This window comes from Pipistrellus kuhlii, unplaced genomic scaffold, assembly GCF_014108245.1.
Source record: "Pipistrellus kuhlii isolate mPipKuh1 unplaced genomic scaffold, mPipKuh1.p scaffold_m20_p_15, whole genome shotgun sequence".
Taxonomy (NCBI): Eukaryota; Metazoa; Chordata; class Mammalia; order Chiroptera; family Vespertilionidae; genus Pipistrellus; species Pipistrellus kuhlii.
Window position 1 is genome coordinate 23,776,180 of NW_023425460.1, and position 12,624 is coordinate 23,788,803.

The following is a 12,624-nucleotide window of genomic DNA, read 5'->3' on the forward strand; positions in this document are numbered from 1 at the left end:
GGGATAGGGATGGGGGTGGGGATGGGGGGATAGGGATAGGGATAGGGATAGGGATAAGGGAGGATGGGGATAGGGATCAGGGTGGGAATGGGGATGGGGATGGGAGGATGGGGATGGGGGAATGGGGATTGGGGTGAGGATGGGGTGGGGATGGGATGGGAATGGGAGAATGGGGATGGGGATGGGGGAATGGGGATTGGGGTAGAGATGGGGTGGGGATGGGGATGGGATGGGATGGGGATGGGGACAGGGACAGGGGTGGGGATGAGGATGGGGGTGGCGATGCTCTGGGACCAGCTGGGAGTGGGAAAGGAGAGGCTGAACTTGACCCCGGGCTCCGCGCACGGCCTGGGGGTCTGCCCCTCGGGCTGCCAGGTCCTGCTTCGGACCCGAGCCGGCCCAGCCGCTCCCGCGGGTGGGGAGCGCGGTCGGACCCCGCCCAGGCGGCGGCCGGTCCCCTGGGCTGGGCGCTGCCGGCGGAGGGAGCCGACGGGGCGGAGAGGCGCGCGGCGGGAGGAGGAGTAGGAGGAGGGGGCTGGTCAAGGGAAGTGCGACGTGTCTGCGGAGCCTTTTTATTCCTCCTTCCCGGGAGGCCGGCAGCAGTGCGCCCTCCGTCTCCGCACCCACTCCGGCTCCGAGGCCAGCGCGCCGCCGGCATGTCGGGGGTCAAGAAGCCGAGGACGGTAGGCTTCGAGTCGCCCGCCTCCCTCTCCCCTCCAGCTGGGCGGCCCCGGGATCCCACCCTCCCCGGGAGGAGCAGCCCGGCGCGGAGGCTGGGGGCCGGGGGAGGAGGACGAGGGAGCGGAGGAGGGAGCGGAGGGCCGGGAGGAGGGCGGCTGGGAGCCGGGATCCCCGGGCAGCCGCGCCGCCGGCGCCCCAGCCTCCGGGAGCCCCGCGCCGCGCAGCCGTCCCGCCCCGGCTCAGCCCCGGAGCCTGCAGAGCGGGTCCCGGTCCAGAGGCAGGACCGCGGGGGGACGTGTCCTTCCTTCCCCAGGAGCCTCTCCGGACGCCTTTCCTCCCGGGCGATAGGGAGCGGGCGGAGGGCTTCTGCCGAGGCTGGCCTCGGGGCGCACCCGGGCCACGGTCATTGAAACTTTGTCCATTGACCCTTCTCGTTGGGGGCTCTGAGGACGGACTTGCCCGGAGGAAACTGCAATGATCTAGGCTTACTGGAGGAAATGGCTTGTCTGCACTGGCAGGATTGAACCCTTCGCTTAATGCAGCTCCCCGTGAGCTCTGGTGGCACCTCAGGTCCAGGCAGGGGAGACGCCTCCTTCGCCTTGGAGTCAGCTCCGTTTTATCAGGAATCACCGGGGCATCCCTTGGATGGGAAGCAGGGGGCTTGCCAAAGACAGAAGTTCCTTTTCCGCTTAGCAATAGGGGCTTCTGTCAATGTCACATCCTTACATGTGGCAACAGTAATCACAGTCTTAAGGAGCCTTGTAGATAGCGTTTGGACCACACCAGAGGGGGTCCGCGAGCCTTCTTAAGACCCCAGCTGGCAGTCTGACTGCTGGGCACTCATCTTTACCACACTGCAAACCTCAGGTGAAGGTGGGGGTAGCTCTGAAATAGTTAAACTTGTGCTTGGCACATAGTAGGTGCTCAATAAATATTCATTACTATAAGTAGTAATGTATCATTAATGTAATGTATCAGTAATGTATAATCATGCCATAACTATAAGTATTATATAATGCTTGTTACTGAGATATCCTTAAGGAGTATTCGTGGTGGGTTTGAGGAGAGATGGAAAATCCAGACTGGGGGAAGGAGAGTGTAGGGGGCATGCAGGGGCTAGGAGCATGGGCTTGAGCAGCGAGGGAAAGGGGGCTCTGTGGTTTCAGGGGGCCACACTGGGCCAGCAAAGGAGGGTCCAGGAGGGAGCTGGCATCCATGTGAAAAGGGAGAATGGTCACAATCTTTCTGCCTTTATAGGAATGATTTTTATTTTAAAGTGGGAAGACTCTCAGTATTGTAATATACATTTTTTTAAAAAATAGTGTCAAATGAAAATCACTTGCGTTTTAGGCCTATTTAATTTGATTGATTTCTATAACATTCTAAATGGCACCTCCTAAGTGACAAGTGACTGTGGCATTTAGTAGCCTTTTATGTCGTTTTAAAGCTTCCTCCCTGCTTGCGTCAAGAATTCCTTCCCAGTTCTGCTTGGGGGGGGGGGGGCTTTTTCAGGCATCAGGAGAGAAGGGGCCCTGGTCCTTCCTCTTCATGCCTCTGGTTAGCAAGAACCCGAGAAGTGGAGGGTTTGAGAACGGGGCTTTACAAGCTGATAGCGGGAACTGCAGAGTCAAGTTTTCAGAGAGAATTGGAGGGCTGGAGGGTTTGGGTTGTGTATTTACACATTTTGAACCTTCTACAATAGCTTTAGTTTGGTGGTGGTGGTGTGTGTGTGTGGGGGGAGTCTTTCTAAGGATCAAATTAACACCCGCTATAGCTCACAGGACTTGTGAACTTTGATTTTGAGAACACATTTATAATCCAGGCACCGGCACAAGGACCAGGTAGATACTCTTGGGTAGAGCAAGCCAGCTGTAAATGTATATGAATGTATATGGAAGCTACTCTGGGGATGAAATGTAATACATGGTATTTCAAAATGTATTTTGAAACCTTGCAGGCCCAATGCATATCTGTCCACCTGTGTGACCTCTCAACTAATTAATCATTTGACAGGTGAATCTTGCTGATAGAGAAGGCTATCTAAAAGTGAGGAACCATTGCATTGTTTTCTGCATTACCAGCAGAGGACACACTACAGTAACTGTAGTAACTTCACATATTTGTTGAGTCCCTACTGTGTGCCGGGTGGTATACTGGGTGAATACATCTTTCCCAGGATTTTCTGTCACACTGATGAATATAGCCTTTTAATCCAGACGGCTGTGAGAAGAGTGTAAGTATGTCGTTTTGTTTAAATAAGGGAAAGTAGGAGGATTTTCTCACAAGCTCGAGAAAAAGAAAAAGAGACATGTTCTTTCATAAGGGAAGGTGACACATTTCTTTTTTGGAAACCTAGGACACCTACGTATTACATAACCTCCTTACCCCCCCCCCCCCACTTGACTTACCTCCAACACTGGCCACCCCCACACCCCTGACACACATAAAGCTAGGAGAAGGAAGGAGGCAGACTGCCTTCAGAGGACTGGAAAGGAAGGCCGAGTCCTGGTCCTTTCTTCTTGCATCATTTCCTGGATTAGCATTTTTCAAGGCTGACAGTTACTATGTCCTGAAGTAACTGGACAATCTCAAAAAGTCAATATTAAGGTATTAAAAGATTTTCCAGAGGATCAAACAAGCCAGTGGCTGGGAAGAGGTGGAGGGGTATTGACAGCGTAACTCTTTGCAGAAATGCAAGAGGTTGTCTAGCTAGTAGCTGAAGCAGCTGCCTAAGGCAAGACATGAATTTCACAATGGAGAGTCCCCATGTCAGCTTGTAGAGGCCAGGTCCTCAGCCTCACTGTATTTCATTGCATCCCCAGAGTAGCCTTCATCCAGGAAACTGAGCCTCATCTCTCAGGGGAGGAGAAGTGACAAAAGCAGGACAGGATTTGAATTCAGGTCTGTCCAACTTTGAGCACAGAAAGGTAGTAGCAATGACTTAGCCCTTACAATTGTTCTGGGTAAATAACTCCTACGCAGTGTCTTGTACAGTTCCAGGCCAAGAGTAAGTAGCTGTTGTTGTTGTTATTGCTATTATTATTATTATTATTATGACACTGCTGTGGTCTGGCAAACAAGGAGAAGAAAGCACAAGTCATACCATTCTGAAGGCTCAGTAAGTGACAACCACCAGAATATTTATATAATATATAATAAGAACAAGCAAATGTTGAAGGGTGGAGGCTATTTAAATCCTTATTGTGAAAAGCTAGTCAGGAGACAAAGGTTGATAATTAGTGTAAAAATGCATCAGAGTAACCCCAATATTAGCAAGAGTTTGCCAACCACCTTGGCCAAGAACAGTGGTCGGCAAACTCATTAGTCAACAGAGCCAAATATCAACAGTACAATGACTGAAATTTCCTTTGAGAGCCAAATTTTTTCAACTTAAACTTCTAATGCCACTTCTTCAAAATAGACTCGCCCACTCAAGGGGCCAAAGAGCCACATGTGGCTCTTGAGCCGCAGTTTGCGGACCACGGACCAAGAAAGGCAATCTATGTACAATATAAGTAAATTATGGACTAAATCCTTTCCACCCTCCTGTGCCGTCAGCTGTTTCCAGATCTACCTTAAAGTTAATGTCTAATTCCCACCTTTTTCTTAAGATTATCTGTTTGGACTTTTACAGGTAAAGATAGATGTACTTAACTCTGATAGATATACTTAGTCTCTGAGGAAGTTTTCCTTGTCTTTCATCACTTTTCTGCTTCTGCACGTGGCCCTGTGGCCCTGCTTAGGGGATAATTAGGCTTAACTCGAACATGGAACCTTTAGGGACTGAGAGCCTAGGAAAGGAATCAACAGTGTCAATCTCAGTCCTAGGAGATTATTGTGTGTTTCAAAACCTATCACTAAATAATGGGCACTCACGGGCCCTCGCGTTTGGAAGTCTTAGGAAAACACAGAAATGAACAGTAAGTAAATATAAATATAACGGCAGTTCCTTTCATCCCTGGGTGATTGGTTAATCACAGCTGAAATGGCATGCATGCCTGGCATCCTGGCATAGAGCCTGGCACAGAGTAGGTGCTTAATACATATTGGTTGCATAAACAGCTACAGAATTCATTAGAGAATTCTTTTTTATCTTGCTTTAGGATCTAGATTTTCCTTTGATCCCCAACATCCTTCCCTCGCTCCCCCCCCACCCCCACCCCCTTATCTGTCTGTTCTTGTGGGCTTGCTTATTTTTGCCTGGGTATTTGTCATCACCACTGAAAAATTACTCAGGGATTCTTCGAGGCTTAGGATGAATGGCCTCCCGCGACCCCCTCCCCCTTACATTTGCTTTTGGGTGTGTTTTTTTGTGTGTTGTTTTAAAAATATATTTTATTGATTTTTTTACAGAGAAGAAGGGAGAGGGATAGAAAATTAGAAACATGGATGAGAGAGAAACATCGATAAGCTGCCTCTTGCACCCTCCCCCTCCCTCCTTATCCCCCCCCCCATTCCCCCCTCCCCGACTTCCCCCCTCCCCACTGGGGATGTGCCTGCAACCAAGGTACCTGCCCTTGACCGGAATCAAACCCAGGACCCTCAGTCCACAGGCTGACACTCTATCCACTAAGCCAAACCGGATTCGGCTATATTTGCTTTTGTTTCCCTGTCCGCAAGTCCTTTCTGCTTCCGCACCTCTCCTCGCTTCTTCCACGCTCTGCTCTTTGGAGATCCCGAGGTCACTGTGCTGTTCCTGTACAGTGAGGGGGGGCGTGAGGCTTGGGGGGGGGCCCTGCTGGGACTGTGCTGGGACTCTCAGGGCTCTGCGGGCTGTGGGAGTCTAACGCCTCCTCTCCCCTGGGGTCTGTTTGAACTCAGAAGCACACCCAGTGCCCTCCACTTTCAGAGCCCCTAATGCTCGCTGGTCCCTCTCTACCCAAGCCCAGCTCCAGGTCCAGGGGCAATCCCTTCCTCGGGCTCACACCGGGGTCTAAGCTCCCTTTGCTTCTCTTCTCAAGCTTTTCATGAAGGTTCATGGGTTGATCATAAATACGGGGTTTATTAAGAATTTGGTTTTTATTTTCTTCTGCCTTTTTGATGACCAAATATTTTGCTTTGATTTAGAACAAGTTGGTGCACAAGATGGAAATACTTTTTTCTCTCTGCAAAAGAGCCACTGTGTTAACACTTGAAATATAACTTACCTTTGATAACACATGGTGTGTAAAATGACTTCCATCAGTTGGTTGGTGTGACTTCCTTTAACATCTTATCAGCAACTCTTTCTGCATTTCAGACTTACTACTGAAGTTGATTTTGGTGCTGTGGAAACACGACTGTAACATAAACATGACAAGCCCAGTTGAACACCACATATTAAATTTTGACAGTAAAAGTAAGCTTTTATAAAACACATAAATATATCAAAAGCTGCATCATTAAATTTGATCATTTCTAGGGCAGGTTTATATTTGCTTTAAATATCTAGTTAACGTCCGCTTTATATGTTTTATTATTTAAAACATTCTTTTTTATCCATTAAGTTTTTTTTTTAAATTAAAGGTCTAATTGGCTTTATTGAGTGATTCATAAATCAGGCAGCATCCCATCTATTAACTAGAAAGGTATTCTCCCCCTAAGCTTCTACATCCACTCTAATTTTACTACAATTACTTTTTTTCTTTTTAATTTATGCCCCATATGTGCTTTAAAAAAATCATTTGCAGACTTTACTTAGCAAGTCCAACTGCCTATAATAAAGTCTGAGGTTTCTCCCCATTACCTCATTCATCTCCACCTTTCCCCAATCATTACTTATGGATAATTCATGCCTTCCCAACTTCTAGCAGAATCAGCAATTCAAAACGTTGGTGATGATTTTTATTTGCTTTTTTTTTTTTTTTTTTTTTTTACTGCTAAAATCCTGAATTAACTTTTTGGTCCTTTGGTGGTGGTCCCATTGTGTATTACTTTGTTTTCCTAAAGTCTCTAAAATTCTTTCCCTTTTTAGTTTCTGTAAGGTCTCATGTATGTGTTTGTTCACTTCATCTACTGGATATATATTTATTGAATAGTCCAACCAGGAACTGTGCTTGCCATAATTAACTATAGCTACTAAAGCCTTTATATTCTTTAATTATAGTTTTTTAGTTCTTTCAAACTCTGTCTTTAAATCTCTTCTAAACACAGCATTTACTTTTTCTAATTGCACCACCCTACCCAGAACCTTGATATTCTTTCAACTTTCTGCCCAGTCAGTCTTACAGTGGCCTCGGGCCCAAAGCAATAAAATTCCCAACTGATGTTGTATACATTTTTAAGCTACTAAGTTAAAATGTTAAATTATTTGCTTTTTATTTAGGCTGCTTCCTCTTTAAAATGTATTTTTATCATTGAATTTCTGGAAGGAAAACTAAGAGCTCATCCTCATGCTCTTTACACTACAGTTAATACACAGCATTTAAGAGCTTTGCTAAGCTCCTGGCCATCCTTCTGGCTAGTTAGTTGATGATGCTGCCACTAAGCCAGAGGTCCATCACCTAACTGCTCTCCCTGCACTTTTCTTTCTACCACGTGCCCCTTTTCTATACAGTTTTGTTTCCTTTTCTTTAAAAACAAACAAACAAACAAACAAACAAAACCAACTGGGAAATATTTCCCCTCCACTAAAAGCAAAAACCAAAAACTAAACAAACCCCACTTCCAGGTTGGTTATCAGTGATTTAACTTTAGCATTTTGATTTGACATTCTGGAGATGGAATATACAGACCAGAGAACAGTGCATGGAAAACGCCAACTTCACTATTTTGAAATACTTTGTGATTGGCTAGCCTATTTCTCTTTCGAAAATTAAACTCCTATCCCCAATCTTGCTTATTCTTCTTTACGCCTTCTCAAATGATTTAATCCTATTAAATAAATTAAAAAAAATTTTTTAAATCCCAGCTGGTGTGGCTTAGTCGCTGAGCATCAACCTATGAACCAGGAGTTCATGATTGGATTCCTGGTCAAGGCACATACCAGGGTTGTGGGCTCAATCCTCAGTAGGAGGTGTGCAGGAAGCAACTGATCACTGATCCTTTCTCATCATTGATGTTTCTACCTTTCTCTCCCCTACTTTCTGAAATCAATAAAAATATATTTTTTAAAAAGATGCCAGTGATTGTAGAGTGTGCAATACAGATAAAACCACTAGGCGAAAGTTAACCAAGTTTAGTTATATACTAAAGCCTCTCAGTCCCTGCTGTAGGTCTGAGAATTCCCAGCTTACCTCCAAATCCATCCATTTCCATCGTTTCCAAAGTGCATGATGTGCGATCACATCAATGACAATAACTATGTGGTCCGCCAGGTGAGTCTACACTACATTGCTGAGTCCCAATAGAGTCTTTTCCTAAATTATATGAGTAATTACTATTCTTGACTGACCGAGTCACTAATAAACGGTTTAAGTAGCTACTGAAAAATAAAAATAAAGATCTATATTCTTCCATTGTTAACTAGAATAAGAAGACATCTAGTAAACTCATACACTAAAATCCCACCTATGGAATTTGGGTATTTATCAGGAGCTTCCTTTTTAAGGTATGTTTTGTGAGAATATTCCTACTCTGTTGTGACTTGTTCATGGCCAGCACTGAGCACTTCTTATGTGGCAGGCTCTGTTCCCGGGTTTCCTGTGCTGTCACTCAGGCAGTCCTCCCCCATCTCATGAAGCAAATTTGTGACCTCAGAAGGGAACTCATTTAACAGAAATGAAGCTAAAATCTTATCAGTTCCTCTGTGGTTATAAGCGGTTGATTTCATAGAGGGAATGAGACTAAATGCCAAGTAGCAAACACAGCTGGCTTAGGTAAAAACTATAGTTAATACTGCTTCATTTGTAAAACATTTTGGCAGCTGCCTACTGCTAATATATCTCAAGATGATAATAATGAATTGTATTTAGAGACATTCCCCAGTGCTTTTTAAAAAAGAGTAAATGGTATGTACACTAGCAAATGCATGTTACCCTCACCATCACACACATTTCATTCCTTATGGTGACATAAAGTATGTAATTGGAAAATAAATTTTCTTTGTTCTCAGACGCAACAAGTACGGGTAATAGTCTTTATTGCTTAGCCTTAAAACCATGTCAGGATTCCGCAGCATAATTGGAATGATTTGTTTCCACTAAATCTGCTAATACTTGAGCCAAGTTTTAACTGTGATTTGTAGATGATAAAAGGAAACCAGGCCACCAATGTATTTTTCCCACAATAAAAACTCGACCCCAACTGGAGATCAAGGCTGAAGGATATCGGCAACCAGATAATGCCTCCCTTTCCCTGGGCATCGGTGAGGAGTGCCTATAAATTGTGAGGTTGTAGAAGGCATCTTCCATGGAGTTTGGAAAAAGCATCTAGGGAGTTGATAGAATGAGTTCTACCAATGTAGGTCCATGTTTAAAGCTGTCCTGGGCCATAGCCTCAACATTAGGCACCTCGAAGGCCTGGGTTCTGATTCTGAGGAGACCACTGTGTAAGAGACTAGAGCCCAAGCTCACTTGGAGGAGCCTTGTATTGGGTGGGTGTAATTGTCGGACATGAGGTTGAAGTCCTTTGCTGAGGAGGGGTTACATTATTTGAATGAAGAGAGGAGTGTAACCGTATATAAATTAAATCACAGAATCTTGCCCAACCTACGTGGCTAATGGCTGAGTGTTGGCCTGTGAACCAGGAGGTCATGGTTCCCATTCAGGGCATATGCCCAGGTTGTGGGCTCCATCCTCAGTATGAGGCATGCAGGAGGCGGCCCATCAATGATTCTCTCTCATCATTGATGTTTCTGTCTCTGTCTCCCTATCTCTTCCTCTCTGAAATCAATTTAAAAAGAAATTAAATCACAGAATCCATTTCCTCATAGTGCAAGACACCTTGGAAACAAAATAATGTCAAAATAATGTCAAATGTCTCAGCACAGACAACAAGAATATGTTGTCTAGCCACATTTATTGAATGGAAAAATCTGGCTCATCATAAATACCTGGTTTCTTCCATTTTCTTCTCAGTGTTGAGGCTTTTATGTACTAAGCCTTTTCTTAAAAAGATTTTTTAAATCGGTTTTGAGAGAGAAGAGAGAAACATGGATATGAAATCAAAACATCCATCAGCTGCCTCCTACCAGGGATGTGCCCGGACTGGGAATCAAACCAGCAACCTTTTGGTGCATGGGACAATGCCCAACCAACTGAGCCCCACTGGCCAGAGCTAATAAGCCTTTTAAATATCACACAGTATTAGTTCTTGGTGACATTATAAGTCTGCCGTGGCTTTCAGAAAGGTACCTTGTTGATCCTACTGGGCTCCCCAAGGGAAAGGGGCAAGCATGTATCCTAGGACTTTCCCTACAGGATCTAACCCCATCCTATGAAGTAGGATTTTCTTATCCCCGTGTTATAGTTGAGAACTGGAAGGCTTATTGAGGTTAAAGAGCACCTCAGGATGCCACTGTTAGTGGCAGAGTTGGAAATGACTGCCTCCTAAGTCTAATTCTTTTTTTCCCTTCCATGCGTGTAACAGATATCATTGTTATAAAGATGGTCAGAGTAAAGAGTATTCACTTCAATATACATATTCATTTCATTTTAGTGGTTTCAGATTAACACAGCGAAGAATCAAAAAAGTTGATGTTACTTTGAGAGGAATTTTCCTCAGCGGCTTTTCAGAATATCGTGTAATCTTTATAAGATGTGGATTTTAGCAAATGCCGTGAAAAGGCAATAAATGTTAGTTTGGATGAGGCTCTGTGGCCAGCTTAAGGAACAGTGGTGCTTGGAATCGAACCCAACGTTTCACCTTAATGATACAAAGCTTCAGTGTTCTCCTGGGTGAATGCATACACTCAAGAATAAGTGTCCTTAGAAATAATTGCAGTGACTTACATGTAACTCTAGACCTTGCCTTGTTCATTATGTGAGCGCTGCACAGTCGGGCATTCATGAGTTACAAGTTCCCAAAGCCCCACAAGCTACAGGCCTGTTCTCTGGATGGTTTCATTGGCATTTCCACAGGTCAGCACGGAATCTTAATCTTTCATGGTTCAAGAAGCCTGTGTCACAGACAGCCTCGTTTGTAGAACGAGTTGCAAATGTGTAAGAAAATACACAGGGGTAACAAAATACAGCCTTCAGTGGGCCACTTAAAGGGCCACATTGAGAAGGGTGGCTGAGACCTAAGTTGAACACTGGAATAGTGTGGTTTAGAGCATCTTCTACATGTAGTTAACACACTTCTAGGAGAATTGATTTGATACGGGTGGTGTGTCCTTGAAGGTAATGAATTATAGTGGGGTTCCTCTAGGCATGCACATTCCCTTTATCTCATCATGCTCATCAAAGCTTATTGAGAAATTCTTATCTACCCTAGCGGCTCCCCACTATGGGTAGTTATAAATGTTGCAACTCATAAACAAAGACACTAACGTAGAGAGATGAGGTAAAATTTCTAGGGCCTTCTTGTGAGCTAATATAATTGTAGAGGCAACCCCAAGTTGGCCCATTGCAGTGGCCTACTACTTCGTGTTGTCTCAGGCAGGAACTCAAGGACACCTGAAGGATGTTTGGAATGAAGGGTTTCTTTCTGGGGTTATGCCAAGTTAACTGTGTGCTGCAAAACACACGATGGCTTCCTTTTCACTGGGAGTTCTAGAACTATAAGTGCCATAACCTATGACTTAAGTGATTCCGCTAATTATACCTATTTTTCTACACTTCTAAAACTGAACACTTGAGCTTTGATATGGAAGAGGTGTATACTTTCAAATTTTTCTCTTTGTGGATATACATTTATTTTAACGAGGAGACTAGGAACTAAATTAATTCCTTTCTGCTAATTCATCCTGATTACCTTTTTATGTCCATGGAACAAAAGATTCTGAAGCCGTGTCAGTCTTCATGATCTCATCCTGATTGGCTTTGTGAATCGTTGCATAAAAAAATGTAAAAGTAGGCCCTGGCTGATGTGGCTCAGTTGGTTGAAGCCTGATCCCGTACACTGAAAGGTTGTGGGTTCTATTCCAGGTCGGGGAGAGTGTGGGAGGAAACCTATCTAAGTTTCACTCTTGCATACATCCATATTTCTCTCTCTCTCCCTCCCTTCTTTCCTCTCCCCAAAATCAATAAAAGCTGTCTTTGGGAATTTTTTTAAAGTTTCTCTCTCTTTTAAAAAAAAAAATATTTTATTGATTTTTTACAGAGAGGCAGGGAGATACAGACTAGAGAGTCATCAATCAGCTGCCTCTTGCACGCCCCTTACTGGGAATGTGCCTGTAACCAAGGCACATGCCTCCGACCAGAATCGAACCTGGGACCTTTCAGTCCGCAAGTCGACTCTCTATCCACTGAGCCAAACCAGTTTTGGCGAAAAAGTTTCTCATTTTTTAAAAATGTAGAAATAGTCATTACCTTAAAAAGTTGATATAGACAGAGCTTGATATCAACAATATCTATGCTCTTTATTACAACAAAATTAAGATACCGTAGTCATTATAACTGTCTACCTAAGTAGCTAGATCTTATTATTCAATATATGGATAAAGAAGCATATTTATTATTATGCTATAATTTTTAAAATATTTGTATTGATTTCAGAGAGGAAGGGAAAGGGAGAGAGAGATAGAAACATCAATGATGAGAGAGAGTCATTGATCTGCTGCCTCCTGCATGTCCCACACTGGGGATCGAGTCTGAAACCCCAGGCATGCGCCCTGACCGGGTATGGAGCCTCGACCTCCTTGTTCATAGGTCGGTGCTCAACCACTCAGCCATGCCATCCAGGCTGCTGTTGTTTTTATTAATCAAGAGTATTTATTGTTCATATGTAGGGACCCAAGGCTCATTTGAGAATATCATTCTCAAAGAGTTCCTTCTTAGGATTCTCTTCACACCTGTGTGGGAATTATGCTTTCTTGTTTTCCATACATCACACGTGTCCTGAATGCTTCCCTTCATTACTGAG

General features: G+C 44.3%; 1 protein-coding gene across 1 annotated transcript in view; it reads left to right on the forward strand.

The window, feature by feature from the left end:
- Positions 1–277: 277 nt before the first annotated feature.
- Positions 278–12,624, forward strand: part of PAPSS2 (3'-phosphoadenosine 5'-phosphosulfate synthase 2) — a 62,470-nt gene continuing 50,123 nt past the window's right edge. The window contains exon 1 of the mRNA XM_036438468.2: positions 278–683. Coding sequence (XP_036294361.1) covers positions 657–683 — 27 coding nt within the window. The 5' untranslated portion in view covers positions 278–656. The remainder of the gene's footprint in view (positions 684–12,624) is intronic.